This window comes from Alexandromys fortis, unplaced genomic scaffold (genome assembly GCF_014885135.2).
Source record: "Alexandromys fortis isolate MF-2015 unplaced genomic scaffold, M_Fortis_MF-2015_v1.1 scaffold_2_1_26212458, whole genome shotgun sequence".
Classification (NCBI taxonomy): domain Eukaryota; kingdom Metazoa; phylum Chordata; class Mammalia; order Rodentia; family Cricetidae; genus Alexandromys; species Alexandromys fortis.
This window is the reverse complement of record NW_026067930.1, coordinates 3050542-3065621: the sequence shown is the minus strand read 5'-3', so window position 1 is coordinate 3065621 and position 15080 is coordinate 3050542. Positions and strand designations below refer to the sequence as shown.

General features: G+C 50.3%; 1 protein-coding gene across 5 annotated transcripts in view; it reads right to left on the bottom strand.

Moving 5' to 3' along the window:
• The window catches only part of LOC126503558 (maestro heat-like repeat family member 5), a 76703-nt gene that overhangs the window by 9166 nt on the left and 52457 nt on the right, over positions 1 to 15080 (bottom strand). For all 5 annotated transcript variants that reach the window (XM_050145323.1, XM_050145318.1, XM_050145322.1 and 2 more), the window contains exons 18-21: positions 12801 to 12950; positions 11956 to 12110; positions 2755 to 2914; positions 1578 to 1759 (exon numbers count right to left, since the gene is read on the bottom strand). In XM_050145323.1, the coding sequence (XP_050001280.1) occupies positions 1578 to 1759; positions 2755 to 2914; positions 11956 to 12110; positions 12801 to 12950 (647 nt within the window). The remainder of the gene's footprint in view (positions 1 to 1577; positions 1760 to 2754; positions 2915 to 11955; positions 12111 to 12800; positions 12951 to 15080) is intronic.

The window sequence follows — 15080 nt, the reverse complement described above, 5'->3', positions numbered from 1 at the left end:
TTGTTAGATGTTGAGGACCCAGGGTTGGGTAGGGCTGAGGGAGGGGTTGCAGTTTATGGGTGTGGCCATGGAGGCCTTGACTGGGGACTCTCAGGCGAGTAGAGCCCTGAGGGAGGCAGGCTTTGGGGAAGAGTGGGGAGGGCCGAGAAGCAGAAGGGAGGAGGCAGTCATCTTTGCATTCTTCCCCACCTTGCTGAGCTCTGGGAGGAGAATGTTTTATTAGCTTATTAGGGAAGATTCATGCATTTTGTATGGTTGATGTGAATAAAAAAGAGATTTTGTGCATATTGGAATTCAGAAGCAATCTGAGAAGTGACATTTCTTTCCCTGTGCTGTGCCTTGGGGAGGGCTGTTAAGACTGACAAATTGCTGAAGCACGCCATCACACAAACAAATGAAAAGAGTGAGCCCCGGTGGCTTCTAAAGACGCACTTATTGGATTTGGGGACATGTGACCAGGTGCAAGGGAAGCCCAAGGCAGTCGGCCCCTCCTGTGGCAGGATGGGATGCCCCTCACATCCTGGCCAGGTGGGTTGGTGGGTGGGACATTAGTATCCATGACATTACCTGAAGACAAGCAATGGCCCACTTTGGTAGCCACAGCATTGGCTATGATGAGAGAGGGCTGGATGGTCATCTGTGGTCCAGCTCAGTGCCTCTTGGCTAGAGGAATGTCAGAGCCACCATGAACCACTGCTGTCCTGTGTGTATGATGTGTGTGTGTGTGTGGGGGGGGGGATGGCTATGTCCTAGGCCCATTGCGAGGAGCGCATGGATCAAGAAGTCCCCTGCTGGGCGGTGATGACACATGCCTTTAATCCTAGCACTCAGGAGGCAGATGCAGTTGGATCTCTGAGTTCGAGGCCAGCCTGGTCTAAAGAGAGAGAGAGTTCCAGGACAGCCAGGACTACATCGAGAAACTGTGTCTTGAAAATCCCTCCTTAAAAAATGTACCCTGTGTTATAACTGGGTAGCTGTTTTCAGGGACCCCTTTTTGATAAGTGTCTGTGGAGCCAGATACCCTAGGGGGACAAAGAAAGTAGGCACATACCTGTTTTGGGGATCATTTGTTCTGGTTGCTATCCTGCTCATGAATGGCATTTGGGATCCTGACTATAACTGTCCCTTTTGGAAAGATTTGTTGGAGCTACTCCCCACTATCCTCCCACCAACCGTGCGGATGCCATCAGGTCGAGATGCAGTTATTAGGGTGGCCCAGACTCAGTGGTTGGTGTCCTTATATGAAGTGGGCCTTTAGACACAGGCAGAGGACAGTATTATGGGATGTTGGAAACAGAGATTAAGGTCATGCCGCTTTAAGCTACAGACATATCCTGGGAACAGCCAAAGCTAGGGAAATAATAGGGGTAAGGCTGCAGACCCTCTGAATTTAGACTTCTGATCTACCGAAGAATGTGACCTCTGAACTGAATGATCAGATTCTGCTATCTAAGCAACCCTCACACTGTGTGTGTGTGTGTGTCTTGTTCCCTGGGCAGGAGGCTAACTTTGTCCTGGAGGTTCCTATAGGTGTGTGTAAGGCCTGCAGTTAGCTGTCCATGAGGCCTTGGGCTCACCTCTGAGGACTTGGTATGGCTGCTTCTTGGGCTTTCTGCTCTTGCTCAGGCTCTGTGGGTTGGTCCAGCTCCAGGATATAATGCATTTGCGCCAGAAGGGCCAGGAACAGCTGGGGAAAGGCATGCCGCACGGCTGTCTTGAACTCTCTTGCGAACTGTAGCTCGTGGATTGTGTACATGGCCTGTTGGGAGTGAAGCAGGTTTGGATCTGAAGTGTTGGGATTCCCGGCCAGGGGTGTTTAGCCAAAACCCACACTCAAACACACCTCTCCCCCTGTTCTGATGGCTCAACACCATACGTGTCATGGCAATGTCATTTGACCTGCGCTGGCTTATGTCACCTGTGCACCCTCCATTAGAGTCTCCGGACCTGCTGCTCTAGTCTCACTCGTGCTCCCCAGATGGTGTGCCCTAGCCTGTGCTCTCTATCTGATGTTCTAGAGCCGTCAGCGGGTGCATCAGCAGTTGGCGCATTCCAGCCTGTGCTCCCCACCCCATGCTTCCTAACCAGTGCACCCCAACCTAAGCACCTCCTATGTTCTAGCACTGTGTCTGTAAGTTGTTATCTGTCTAGGGAGGATTTGGGTGTGGGGAAGCATCTATCTTCCAGAAGATATCTGGGCTATCACTTGGGAGGCTTGGAGGTCAGGACTCTGTCTAAGAAAGTGTTACATAGAGTTTGGCACAGCTGCTGCCTTGCCAGGTGTAGACGTGGCCACCTTAGCAAGCAGGTGTCCTGTCCCAGGGTTTGCAGATATGGTGTAGGCTGATGGAGAAACTGGAGAGGGACCTGCAGGGACAGAGTTGCTGCCAATCCTATGGCTTGTCCAGAAGTCTATGATCCCAATATGGGGCATGGCTTTGAGCCCCAAATGCTAGGCTTCTGTTTGTGCATTGCCAGAGGCCCCTCCCCTCCAAGGCTGCCTCCCTAAGTCTCTTTAGCAGTCCTACAGGCAGCCACTCCTGACTTACTTGCTGAGGGCTCAGAGTTCTGGGCATGGTCACTGGGAACTGAGCCTGGGGCCACAGAGTGTGGAGTATGTCTGTGGGCTGGGCTGCCCCATACCTTCTCCTCCAGATAGGCAGTGGACTGTGTCTCAGCCCTCCTCCCTGGATCCTGGCACACTGACTCATGTGCTCACACAGCTGCCCTCCAGGGATGGGGCGAGAGACTCACGGCCAATGAACGCAAGTAAGGCTTCTCCTTGGGACAGGAACTGCTGTTGCTGGCATCCGAGGGCAGAGGCCTCTTCTGCAGCCAAGCCATCAGCACAGTGAGAACCAAATGGCTTGCAGGCTCTTCAGCTCCCAGGGCCTTCCACAGGCAAAAGACATGGCTGTGGGCAGAGGGGGTGCTGTGAGCGCCATGCTGCGGCTCATGCCTGCTGGACTTGGCTAGTAGGCCCTGTGTCTAGGGCCCTAGTGAAGGGCAGGGTGGCCTTGTATTTACTTTGAAGGGAGTTGGATGCTGAGACCTGCAGAGAAAGGCTTACTCAGATCACGGCCCTGTCTGGTATCTGGGCACTGGCCCTGCAGCCATCTAAGGCCCGGGGCAGGGAGCTCAAGTAAGAGCTGCCCTGAGAGGAAACAATGATATTTTCTGAGTCTTGCCCTAGTGTCCTCAGGGCTTTAGTGTTGGGTGGAAAGGGCTCTTTGGGGACAAAACAAGAAGGACTTAGTTGAGTGGCCTCCTAAGTGGCAAGGCAGACCCGAGGGGGCCACCTTTAAGGACATCATGCCAGTCCCAGCTGGTGACACAGAAGATCCCAGTGTGTTCAACAGAGTGGCCACAGGATGGCGGCATCGAGAGCTAGAGGGAGTCTGCCCGAGTCTCTGAGAGCTTGGAGGGCTAGTCATTCCATCTGCTCCCTGGGGCTGCTGCTTCCTCAGCTGCTCCTTTGTGCTGAGCATCTTGAAGCAACATTCAGGAGAGCAAGACATGCAGAATTGGCAAAAATCTTTGATGTCTTAGGGGTGACAGCCTAGTGGTGACCGCAGATATGTCTGACGCTAAGTGCGGAGGATGCTGAGGGCAAGACGGAAGTGGGGTGGGAAAAGGAGGGAGGAAAACCCAGGAAGCAATGGTACCCACATGTGCAGGATGAAAGCCCGAAGGCCGACAGCTAACCAAGGTGGGCATGGCCCCAGTCCCATGAAGCTGTTGGTAAGAGCAGCTTCCTCTCAGCTGCCCTGGGAGGGCTAGAGCTAAGCAGGCTTGGGAGGAGTGGGGGCAGGGAGTAAGAGAGAAGGGAAACACAGCCAGAATCCACAGACCAAGAGACCTTCTCAAGAAAGAGAGATGCAGGGCCAAGGAAGAAGCACATGGAAGACGCGGGCACCAGTGGGAACCAGTTCATTTTACTTCATCCCCATGCTGATGGCAAGGTCCAAGGGTGAAGAGCACAAGCCTGGACGAGGATGTGGAGAAACTGGACTCTGTGCTGCTGGGGGAGGTGTAAAAAGGCAGAACCGCTCTGGAAAGCTGGAGCAGTTCCTGGGGGGAGGGTTAGATGCGATGCTGCCACACAGCCTGTGCCTTCACTAAATGCAGGCACCCCCAAAGTCAGAGAACAGAGCAAACGTACACAGTTGTCCCACGCTGGCAGCAGGGGGTTGGTTTCAGGGGCTCCCTTGGGTATGAAAATCTGGGGATGCTCTAGCTGGGCATGGTGGCCTAGGCCTGTCATTCCAGAACTCGGGAGGCTGAAACAGGAGGATTGCAAGGGTGTGAGTGTAGTCTGGGATACACAGTGGGTTCTAGACCAGTCTAGGCTACAGTGCGACCCTGTCTCAAAAATCCAATCCAAATCAAAATAAACCCGGCACAAGTTCCTTGTATAACATGGTGAGCTCTTTGCATATACCCCACACGCACCCCTTTTTCAGGTAGCCTTTAACCTTCACTGTCATTATATTAGGAGGTAGATTCCATGCAAGCAGTCATGAGCCTGTGTGGGGTCAGCATAGGTGTAGTGTTTCTGGAGAAATATTCTGACCCCATGGATGTGGGAGCTGGGGATGCAGGGGGGGGGAATTCTTGTTTGCCAGTGTTGACAGCAAATTACTCATGCAGAAAAAAGGTGTAGACCACCCAGGTGTCTCCCAACAGATGAAATGATGAGCCAAATGTGGATGGACACACAGTGATGTACACGCACCATAGAGTACACGCAGGGGAACACTGTCCAGCTATAAGAATGAAGTTACGACACGTGTTTTAGCATAGAGGAAAAAATGTGCAATACCCAGGGGAGAGTCTAGGCATTAGTCCAGGGCTGTAGCAGTTCACACGAGGACTTTGAAGCTCCTTTACTTGTCTGGAAAGAATAAGGATAGCAAAGTCAATCCCGAACACATTGATGGAAAGAGTAAGGGTAGAAGTCAATCCCAAACACATTGATGGAAAGAGTAAGGGTAGAAGTCAATCCCGAACACAATGATGGAAAGAGTAAGTATAGAAAAAGCCAATCCCAAACACATTGACAGTTACAGTACACACACATAGAACATGTACTCCAACAAAGACTGGCTATGACAAACTTGATAAAATTGTGCTGGAGAGATGACTCCATGGTCAAGAGTCCTTGCTCTTACAGATGACCTAAGTTGCATTCCCAGCACCCACATCGGGCCTGTCACAACACTCATAACTCCAGAGTCAGGTGATGAGATACCCTCTTCTGAGCTCAACAGGAGCCTGCATGTGCACACACACATACACACACGCACATGCATGTTGAAAAATAAAGAAAAAGAAGTTTGAAATGAAAGTGTGAAAATATTAGAAGTCAAAGCTGCAATACTAACCAAAGGAATTGGTGTGGTTAGGCTAGGGTTTGAGCAGTCTAAAGACTGGGCAGTGTGAACTCAAATTCTGTAGCAGTGTGCATGTGTGTGAGTGTATGTATCTGTGTCTATGCGCATGCCATTGAGTACCCAAGGAGGGACAGAAGAAGGTGTCAGGTCTTCTGGAGCTGGGGCTATAGGTGGTTGTGAGCTACTCTAACACTGGTGCTGGGAGCCAAACTGTGGTCCTCCAAAAGAGCAGCAAATGCTCTTAAACCCTGAGACATCTCTCCAGCCCCTCACATAGTGCTGAGTGCTTCTGAACACTCAAGTAAAAACAGCCATCAAAAGCGGAAAAGAAGAAAGGCCTTTCGGGTGCTTGACTCTCAAGTGTTTTGTGGACGTGCAGAGGGCCAAGAGTAGAGAAGACATTCTTGGAAAGTCAGAGGGGAGGCCGCTCTGTAGAGGACAATTGTTGCAAAGCTGTCACTATTAGAACTCTGAGTGTTGGCCTGGGGGATGGAGAAGTAGAGCCCCTTGAGGAGAGGAAGTGCTTGATTTGTGAGGGATGCTGAGCAGGGAGAGGGGTGAGCCGGCATTCTGGGACCATATCTGCATCATACACGAATCATTCCAGATGGGCTGGAGAGGTCAACTTGAAGACCATTAAGAGATCTTTAGAAGACAGCACATAACAGGGGTGTGGTGGCATACGCCTTTAACCCCAGCACTCGGGAGGCAAAGGCAGGTGGATGTCTGAGTTTGAGGTCAGCCTGCTCTACAAAGTGAGTTCCAGGACAGCCAGGGCTACATAGAGAAACCCTGTCTCAAAATAAAAACCAAAAAAACAAAAAATGGCAACAGAAAAGATGACAGTGCTTGAGGATGTGTGAACTGGTACCTGCTCACGAGAGGATGTGTCAGGGGTGAGAAAGCAGCTGCTGCATGGGAGAAGATATTCCTAACATTGCAGGCAAGAAGGGACCGTGTCCAGCTTTCAGGAAAGAGTCTCATATTATATATTATAAAAGAGGGACAGCCAGTGGGAAACCAGGCTTTTGTACAGTCGTCTCACTGCCAAATGGCAAGAAGTGGAAGATGGGAAACAGCTCAGTGGTTAAGTGTTTGCCAGGCAAGTGTGAGGCCCAGAATTTTGATCTCCAGAAACCACAGAGATGCCAGGTGGGTGTAGTGATCCATCACTAATTCCAGCCCCCGGAGGCTGAAACAGAGAGAGGGTCCCCAGAGTAAGCTGGCTCTAATGAGATTAGCCATGTCAGTGAGCTCTCGGCTTGACTGAGAGATGCCGTTCAATGGATAAGGTAGGAGAGCGATTGAAGATGATTCCAGACACGAACCTCCATCTTCCACATTTATGGTCGTTCACACACATCTGCCCATGCAAACATGCATGCACATGTTTGTACACACATACATGAAAGAAAAATGAATCAGGAAAGTGTCAAGCTCAATCACGGAAGTAACGATGAATATAAGGTGAACAGCACCCACCAAATTGGCTAAAATGTGGATGATTGGTTAAAATGCAGGTGCTGAGCATCGGTGAAGCTGTGAAGCGAGAGGGACACTCAGAGAATAGCAGTCTGTCCCTGGAGTGGGACTCGGCAGGAGTACATTGGGAAATGCCCCCCACCCTCCATGGAGGTGGGACACAACACAGCTTCTTCTTCTAGGTGCACTGTCCCTGATAACACATGTATATGCATACATACATGTGCGCGCACGCACACACACACACACACACACTCCCCACAACATGGGAAATCCAGTCCTTGAGTATGTTAGGACACACACAAGCAAGTTCACAGATGCACTGTTTGTCAAGGTCTCTAGCGGGGAACAATGAAATGTTCTCCTACAGTGAAGAGGACCCTTGGCCTTCACAGCGTTAGTGCCACAGCAACAGCGAGGAGGGAGTTGCAGGGGGGACACCATGAAATTTAAACATGAAGCCAGAGGGAAACAAAGCCAGGCAAGAAGAAAGGCATTGGAAGCGTCCAGACTGCACGGTTCTGTTTAGGCTTTCAGCACACGTTGTACCGTTGGGATGGTACGTTTTTCGAAGCAGGGTCTTTCTTGTCTCCCTGGCTGGTCTGAAACTTGTTGCATAGACCTGGCTGTCTTTGAACTTGGAGGAGGAGGGAGTGCCTGCCTTACCACTCCTGACATTTTGTTTTCTTTTCCTGAGGCAAGGTGGCAATTTGTTTTTCTTTCAGAGACAGGGTCTGTACATAGACTCTCCTTAGAGTTGTAATCCTCCTGTCTCAGCCTTTTGAGTGCTGGGATTCTAGGCATCCACCACCACATCTAGCTAAGACATGCAGTTTCTTCTTTTCTTTCTCTTTTTCTTTCTTTCTTCCTTCCTTCCTCTCCTTCTTTTTCTTTCTTCTTTCTCTTTCTTTCCTTCCTTTCTCTCTCTTTCTCTCTTTCTTTCTTTCTCTCTTTCTTTCTCTCTCTCTTTCTTTCTTCTTTCTTTCTTCTTTCTTTCTTTCTTTCTTTCTTTCTTTCCTTTCTTTCTTTCTCTTTCTTTCTTTCTTTCTTTCTTTCTTCCTTTCTCTTCTTCTTTTCTTTCTTTCTCTTCTTTCTTCTTTTCTTTCTTTTTCTTTCTTTCTTTCTTTCTTTCTTTCTTTCTCTCTCTCTCTCTCTCTCTCTCTCTCTCTCTCTCTCTCTTTCTTTCTTTCTTTCTTTCTTTCTTCCTTTCTTTCTAATGAAGGTTGTCCATGAGGGGCACCTAATAGGTGATCTCTCCATAGAGTTATGTGCGTAGTTCAGGGAAGAGAAAAAGGAAAGAGTACACAAACAGATCTCTGCCCTGTGGGGGAAAAAAGAGGAACCCCTCTCCTTTCCCCACTTCAGCACTCTGGGTGGGAGACAGATGCTGTCCTAAGAATCTGAACCCTAAGCCTATTTTGATATTTAAATTCCCATCACCAATGCAGCCCCCAAATTGTCCACTGGACTTTTATGTTTAAAACCATCACAAATGACAGTGCCCAGGTGACTGGTAGAAGCCAATATCAATCCAGAGAAATCCAGAGAGGCTCCATTGGCGTGCAGCACACCCAGGCTCTGTAAATACTATCATGGTGATGATGCTTGGGACCAGGAAGGTATAAGCTCCAGCAGTGAGATGGTACCCTTCTAGGCAGCGGTGGGGGTGGGGGGGGAACGCTACTTTCGGAGATCTGCACTTTCCCAGATTCTTTGAGAGATAGCACAGAGCCGGGAGGGAGCAGTGCAACCATGGTCCCTTCACTGGGAGTCAAGAGAAAACACACCAGCCCTGGTGGGCGAGCTCCACCCCTCCATCGCGAGGCTCCGCAATAGACAGAGGCAGATAAGAGAAACCTTTGGGAAGAGGACACAGGGCAAATGAAAGCTCAGATTGGGCCAAAGTCACCTTCAGGAAGATTAATCTCCTTGAAGTCTTAAAAATACACCAGATGAGAGAGCACTCTGGGAGGCCAGAGCACCTCCCTTCACCAGCAGTGCTGAGGAGTGTCTGTCTGCATGTCTTACTCGATTCGTCCTTACTCCTCATTACTGGCTCTCACTAATTGCCCAACCTCAGAGGACACAGGGAAAGAGTTAAACACTTTGTCATCTTCAAATGCAAAGCTTTGGGAGGAAGAAGGGAGAGGAGAGGACTAGGGAGGAGGAAGAGGAGTCAGATGGAAGAAAAGAAGAGCAGGAGGAAGGGTTGAAGAGGAGGAAGAGGAAGAGGGGAGGAGACTTGGTGGTAAAAGGGAAAGAGGGAAACATTCCTGTCAAAGAAGAGAAGAAGGAGCCCAAAGAACTAGAGGGCATATGTGCTGGCCTATCACCAATCCCGAAGTCTTTGAGATGGTCCAGCTCTCAGCTGTACTGACAGAAGATGGAGCCAACAGAAGATGGAGCCGTTGGACTTGAAAGCCTACGAAACATTCCAGCAGGTCCAAAATGAACAGTGTGGCGATTTGACTAAGAATGGCCCCTATAGGCTCACATATTTGAATGCTCGATCATCAGGGAGTGACACTACTTGAGAAGGATTGGGAGGTGTGTCCGTGTTGGAGGAAGTATGTCACTGGGGATGGGCTTTGAAGTCTCAAAAGCCCAAGCCAGGCCCAGTGTCAGTCTCTCTCTTGACCTATGGATCAGGATGTAGCTCTCAGCTACTTCTCCAGTCCCACACTTGCCTGCCACCTGCTCCCATGATGCCACCATGTTGATAATGGACTAACCCTCTGAAACTGTAAGCAAGCCTCCCACTTAAATGCTTTCTTTTTTAAGAGTTGCCTTGGTCATGGCATCTCTTCACAGCAATAGAACACCAAGACAAACAGCTCTACAGATTATTTGCAGATACTAGAACCTACGAGTCAACAAAGTGAAGACGGCTTCTGAGTGCTAGTTCTACAGAGGAAACCTGGACTCCTCACCCCACAGCAAGCAAGTGCTTAGAGACCCAACCACCTTGAATATGCTCAAGAAAGGACAAATCTTCGGTATGACCTGAAAAGAATTGGCTGAACTCAGGGAAGAAATAGAAAGAAAGAATGGAAGGAAGGAAGAAAAAGAGAGGATAGCTAGGTTATCCTAGAACTCAAGGACTGAGGCAGAGGAGGAGTAGTTCAAGGCCAGCCTGGCAAGACTTGTCTTAAAAACAAGCAAGCAAGCAAACAAACTAGACTTTCAAGCCTGGGAGATGGTGGTTTAAGGAGCCTACTTTGCCAGTATAAGGACCAGAGTTCAGATCCCCAGAACTCACATAAATGCCAGGTGGGCGTGGCAGCCCACCTGCAGTTCCAGCCCTTGGAAGGCAGAGACCAGCCACATCTGTGAACTCTGGTGTAAACTGGGAAACCCTGCCTCAGTGAAGGCTCAGTGTCAGCTCTGGGTCTCTACATGTACACCATATATATATGTGTGTATTACACACATAAAAAACCTTGGAAATGAGAAAAAATCAAAGGGTGGCCACGAGAGGTGTGACTCAGATGAAGATTTAATAAGGGACATTTGGGCAAGGCAGAAGAGGGATAATGAGGAGGACAGTGAGTTTAGGGAAAAGCCAGGAGCATCAGCAGGTGTGACCATGAAGAGGGAGGCGGGAGGAAAGTAGAATCAGACCAGAGACCACAACCTGAGCAGAGACCACATTTAAACACAGTCAAGTAAATGTCCCAGAAATAAGAATGAAAAGACTTGCTTACATAGTCAAAGATGCACAGTTGCATGGGAAAATTAGGCTGGAGTACCTCACCTAGTAAAAGACCTAGGTTTCAAAGAGCGAGAGAGAAAAAAAAATATCATCTAGGCCACATGACCATGTAATTTATGAAGAAGGTAAAACTTGGGCAATCTGTATGGCTCAGCAGGTAAAGGCACTGGCCCACAACCCAATACTGCATTCTAGCTCCAGGACTCAGACAGCCAAGGAGAAAACTGACTCCAACAAGTAGTCCTCTGACTTTCACAAAATAAAACATAACCTTTGGCGAGACAGGGTTTCTCTGTAGCTTTGGAGCCTGTCCTGGAACTCGCCCTATAGACCAGGCTGGCCTTGAAGTCACAGAGACCCACCTCTGCCTCTCAGAGTGCTGGGATGAAAGGCATGCACCACCACCTCCTGCTCAAAACAGTATCTTAAAGGAACCAGAAAGTCCAGAGCTGAAAGAGCCGCATTTGTATGTGAACACAAGGGAAATAGGAATTGCTCATGCAAACAGGACACCTCCCTGCCGAGGTGAGAATTCTCCACTGAGAAGACTCTAGGCTCTGGAAGAGCTCTCTCCCAGGTTTCCAGAGTTCCCAGAGCAGGTGGGGGCAAAGACAGCACCCAGGGCAAGGAGCTGGGTTTGCCAGGTGGGACTGATTGGTGGAATCTGACTTGGGAACTGGGTGAGGACAGGGGGAGGGGGAGGATATGTGTGGGAGCAGGGGTGGAGAAGGTAGGCAGGACCCCACTAGGTAAAGGCTTGCTGGATCTTGGAGAGAATAAGAGATTCAAGCAGATGAGGGGCAGAGGGGGTTTCTAGTCTGGAAAGGGGAGAAAGCAGAGTCTATCTTTGAGCAGAGGCTATACCATCAAAAAGTGCGGGGTGACTCATGCCAGGTCATGAATGAATGGTGGGGGCTGTAGACTGAGGATATGGGATCCAGAGGTGGGATCTGGGGGGAAGAGGGACATGAAAAGTACCAAGAACCCTGGTCTATCCCCAGAGCTGGGGGTCAAGGGGTATGGGAGAAGAGGCAGGTCCACCTGAGTGGGCAGGAGGCTCAGCAGGAAGAAGAAAATGAAGAGCAGAACAAGTCAGAGGGGTCCACATTGAGGGATGGGGTCCCGCCAGGAGCACTCGGGAATTAGGGACCACTTAGCATGGGTAATGGACTGTGGGGCAGACATTTCTGTGGAATGCCTACCGGAGGCAAGCCTAAATGAACAGAGGTGCTAACCCCCTCCCTACGCCAAGCACTCTGGGTTCCTGTGGACTGTGATGGACAGACAGGAGGGCAGAAGCTGTGACCCTGGCTTGAGGAAGGATGAAGGGTAGGTAATGGGGTCAATGGGGAGAGTAGGGCTAGGTACCTGTCCAGGGGAGTGGAAAAGTCCAGGAAGGCAGCCACCAGCTCTGGGATGTGGTTCCGGGCCAGGAGGCTGATGACATGCAGGACATTGTTCTTGGCTTGGGGCAGTTGGATGGCACAGAGGTGGTGGTGGATGGCCTTGCTCATTTTACCCACCTGTTCGGGGAGTAGTGGGAGGGCTCTGAAGGGGAGAGCTCACCTGCGCTGCACACCTTGCCTGATGGGGAGGTCCCAGTAGGGCTGTCTGAGGCATTTGGAGAAGTTGGCATCAACTGTCTCCTGCTGGGGCACTATTCTTACTCCGTAGGGTTCATCACTCTCTCTCTGCCCCTACTGGGCCATTCTGCCCACCTCTGTCTGTATGTTGTTACCCATCAGACCACAAGCTCTACAAGTTCTAGTACGTTTTCCCCCATGTCACCTCATTCCTCTATGGTCCGTAGCTATACTTGATCAATGTATATTTACCCCATGACCCTGCAATTGTCACCAGGACCACAAAGGCTCCCTTGAGTTACCCCTGTGTCTGCCTGTCCATCTATTTATTCATCCATCCATCCATCCATCCATCCATCCATCCACTCGCCCATCCATCCATCCACCCGCCCATCCATCCATCCACCCGCCCATCCATCCGTCCACCTGCCCATCCATCTGTCCATCCATCCATCCATCCATCCATCCATCCATCCATCCATCCATCCACTAATTGGGTTGTTTGCTGCCTGTGTGGGATCCCAGTCTTCTCCATTTTGTTCTGAAGAAGGTCCCTAGATGCTGCCTGTGACCTAGTCCTCAACTCTTCCCCTCTCCTCCCTGGCCCTGGGTGAGGCCCCAACCCCTCACAGTTGCCAGGTTGTCCCCATGCTCCTGGATGACAAGGAAAAGCATATTGGAAGATGCCTGCACCCAGGAAGGACTGGTAGAGCCCAAGCCATCGATGGTTATCCAGATGAGATCAGTCAGCTCTGCCATTTCAAGATGACCCGTGATCTCCTGTGAGAGTGGAGAGCCTGTTAGCTTATCATGCCAAACCCCTGTGTCTGTCATCTTTAACCCTTCCTCTTTGTCAGACTCCCCAAACATCTAGGCACCACTCCTCTAGGCTCTCTTATGTGGGCCTAGTACACAATCTTCCACATCTCTGCCTCAGTCAATGCCTAGGGACAGTAAGGACAGGTTTTGGTGTCTAGCACTGAGCAGACATAGGACTCTTTTTCCCAGCCAACATTGGCTTGTTCTTGGATTCAGGTGGTAAGTCTAAGTTTCTATGTTTTTGCCCTCCCTAGCGCCCTGGAGGGTAAAGCTGGGCTAGATCACACACAGACAGAACCTTCTGGAAAGACTGGCTGTTCACTATAATATCCCTGCCACTCAGTAGTTTAGATCCATGATAGACTTAAATCCATCAATATTTAATTTAGTAAAACTAAAACTTCAGTTCTTTGGCAGCCTTAGCCTCACGCCAGGAGCTCAGCAGCTACGTGGGGCCAGCGGCTTCTTTGATCTGCACAGATGTAGACGGCACTCAACCTTACAGAAAGTTCAAATTAGAATAGTGGTGAGCTGCTCAGGGCCCAGAGTACTACAGGCACAGGAGAGAGAGAGAGAGACTCCTGTGAAGTTGAGTGTTAATCAAGGCCACGAGTAAGCGTGAGATGGTGGGTTGACGGTGCTGATGGCAAGGGTGAGGATAAGGGTGATGTTGATTACGGCAGGTGTGGGAGGGGGTGATGATGTGGGGATGATGGAGGTGGCAATGACGGTGATGGTGGTGGTGGTGATGACGATGTGGTAATGGTGGTGATGATGGGGTATTAGTGGTAACAACGGGAGCGGTGATAGTGAATGTTGGTGAGGTTGTAGGTATTAGTGATGTTGACGGTGGTGAGGGTAGGGGTGGGGACGATGGCATGAAGATGATGGTGAGAGTGATACCTGCTGGTAAAGATGAAGAGGATAAATGTGCAGTGCACACCTGGACCACCTGAGGAGTCCTGTACAGACGTGGGAGGGGAACTGAGGCCCAGAATATCTGCTCTCCTTTGGAATTCTCCAAGGTCTCCATCTCAAAGTCAGCAGATCCTCCCGTTCCTACTCCTCTGTGCCTCCCCCATGGATGGAGAGCAGGTTGCCTCTCTGCAGACCTTGGACTCTAAGCTTCCCAGTGGCTCCCCTTTCTTCTGGAACTTGTCGGGCTGGCGGCCAGTGGAGCTCATCCCTCCTTGCCTTGCTTCTGCCCCCAGCCCAGGTTCTGTGATACAAACTACAGCTAACTGAGATTTCCTTCATTTTAGGCAGGCCCATGGAGGTGCTGGCCCCAAGGACTGAGAGAGTCTGTATGAAACTTCTAAGGGGCCTAATACTCAGACAGCTCACTGTAGCTGCTGTGTTCTGGAGTCCATGGGATCAGACCAAAGTCTTGCTGGGGCACTGACTAGCCATGTGCCCCACTTTTCTGTCTTCTGTTTATGTAGGATGTCATGGCTGCTTACTGAAGGCCAGTTAAACCACCAGGCCCCACATGGACCCTGCTGAGAAGTGGAAGGCTAGGTCTCACAAGGACTGGCAAGTATGCCAATCACAGGGGTCATTCTTAGCCAAAGTTCAACCCAACCTGAGCAAGCAAGAGACTTCCTGAACTCCCAGCTCTGATGCCACTTTAGTGTGGGCCACCAGCTAATGGAAGTCCCTAGCTCACAGCCTCAGGTAGCAGCTTCTGGGGATCACACAGTTCACACCTCGGTGTGATGGGGTGGGAGAGCGGTAAATGGGAAAACAACCTAGAGAAGGTTGGAAAAACTTGAGAAAGGGATTTTGAGAAAACCTACGAAGGCTCCTGTCCAAGGTACACATGGCCTAGTGTGTCCCAGTGTCCCGCCACTCTGCCTAGTCCCCCTTCAACAACTTAGAAAAGAATGTGTTTATCACCACCCACAGATGTGGCAGTCTGCTCTGGCTATGTATCCATCCACCTACCCACCCACCCATCCATACATCTACCCACCTACCCACCCATCCACCCATCTATCCATCCATCCACCCACCCACCCCCATCCATCCACCCATCTATCCATCCATCCACCCACCCACCCCCATCCATCCCCCCACCCCCCATCCACCCCC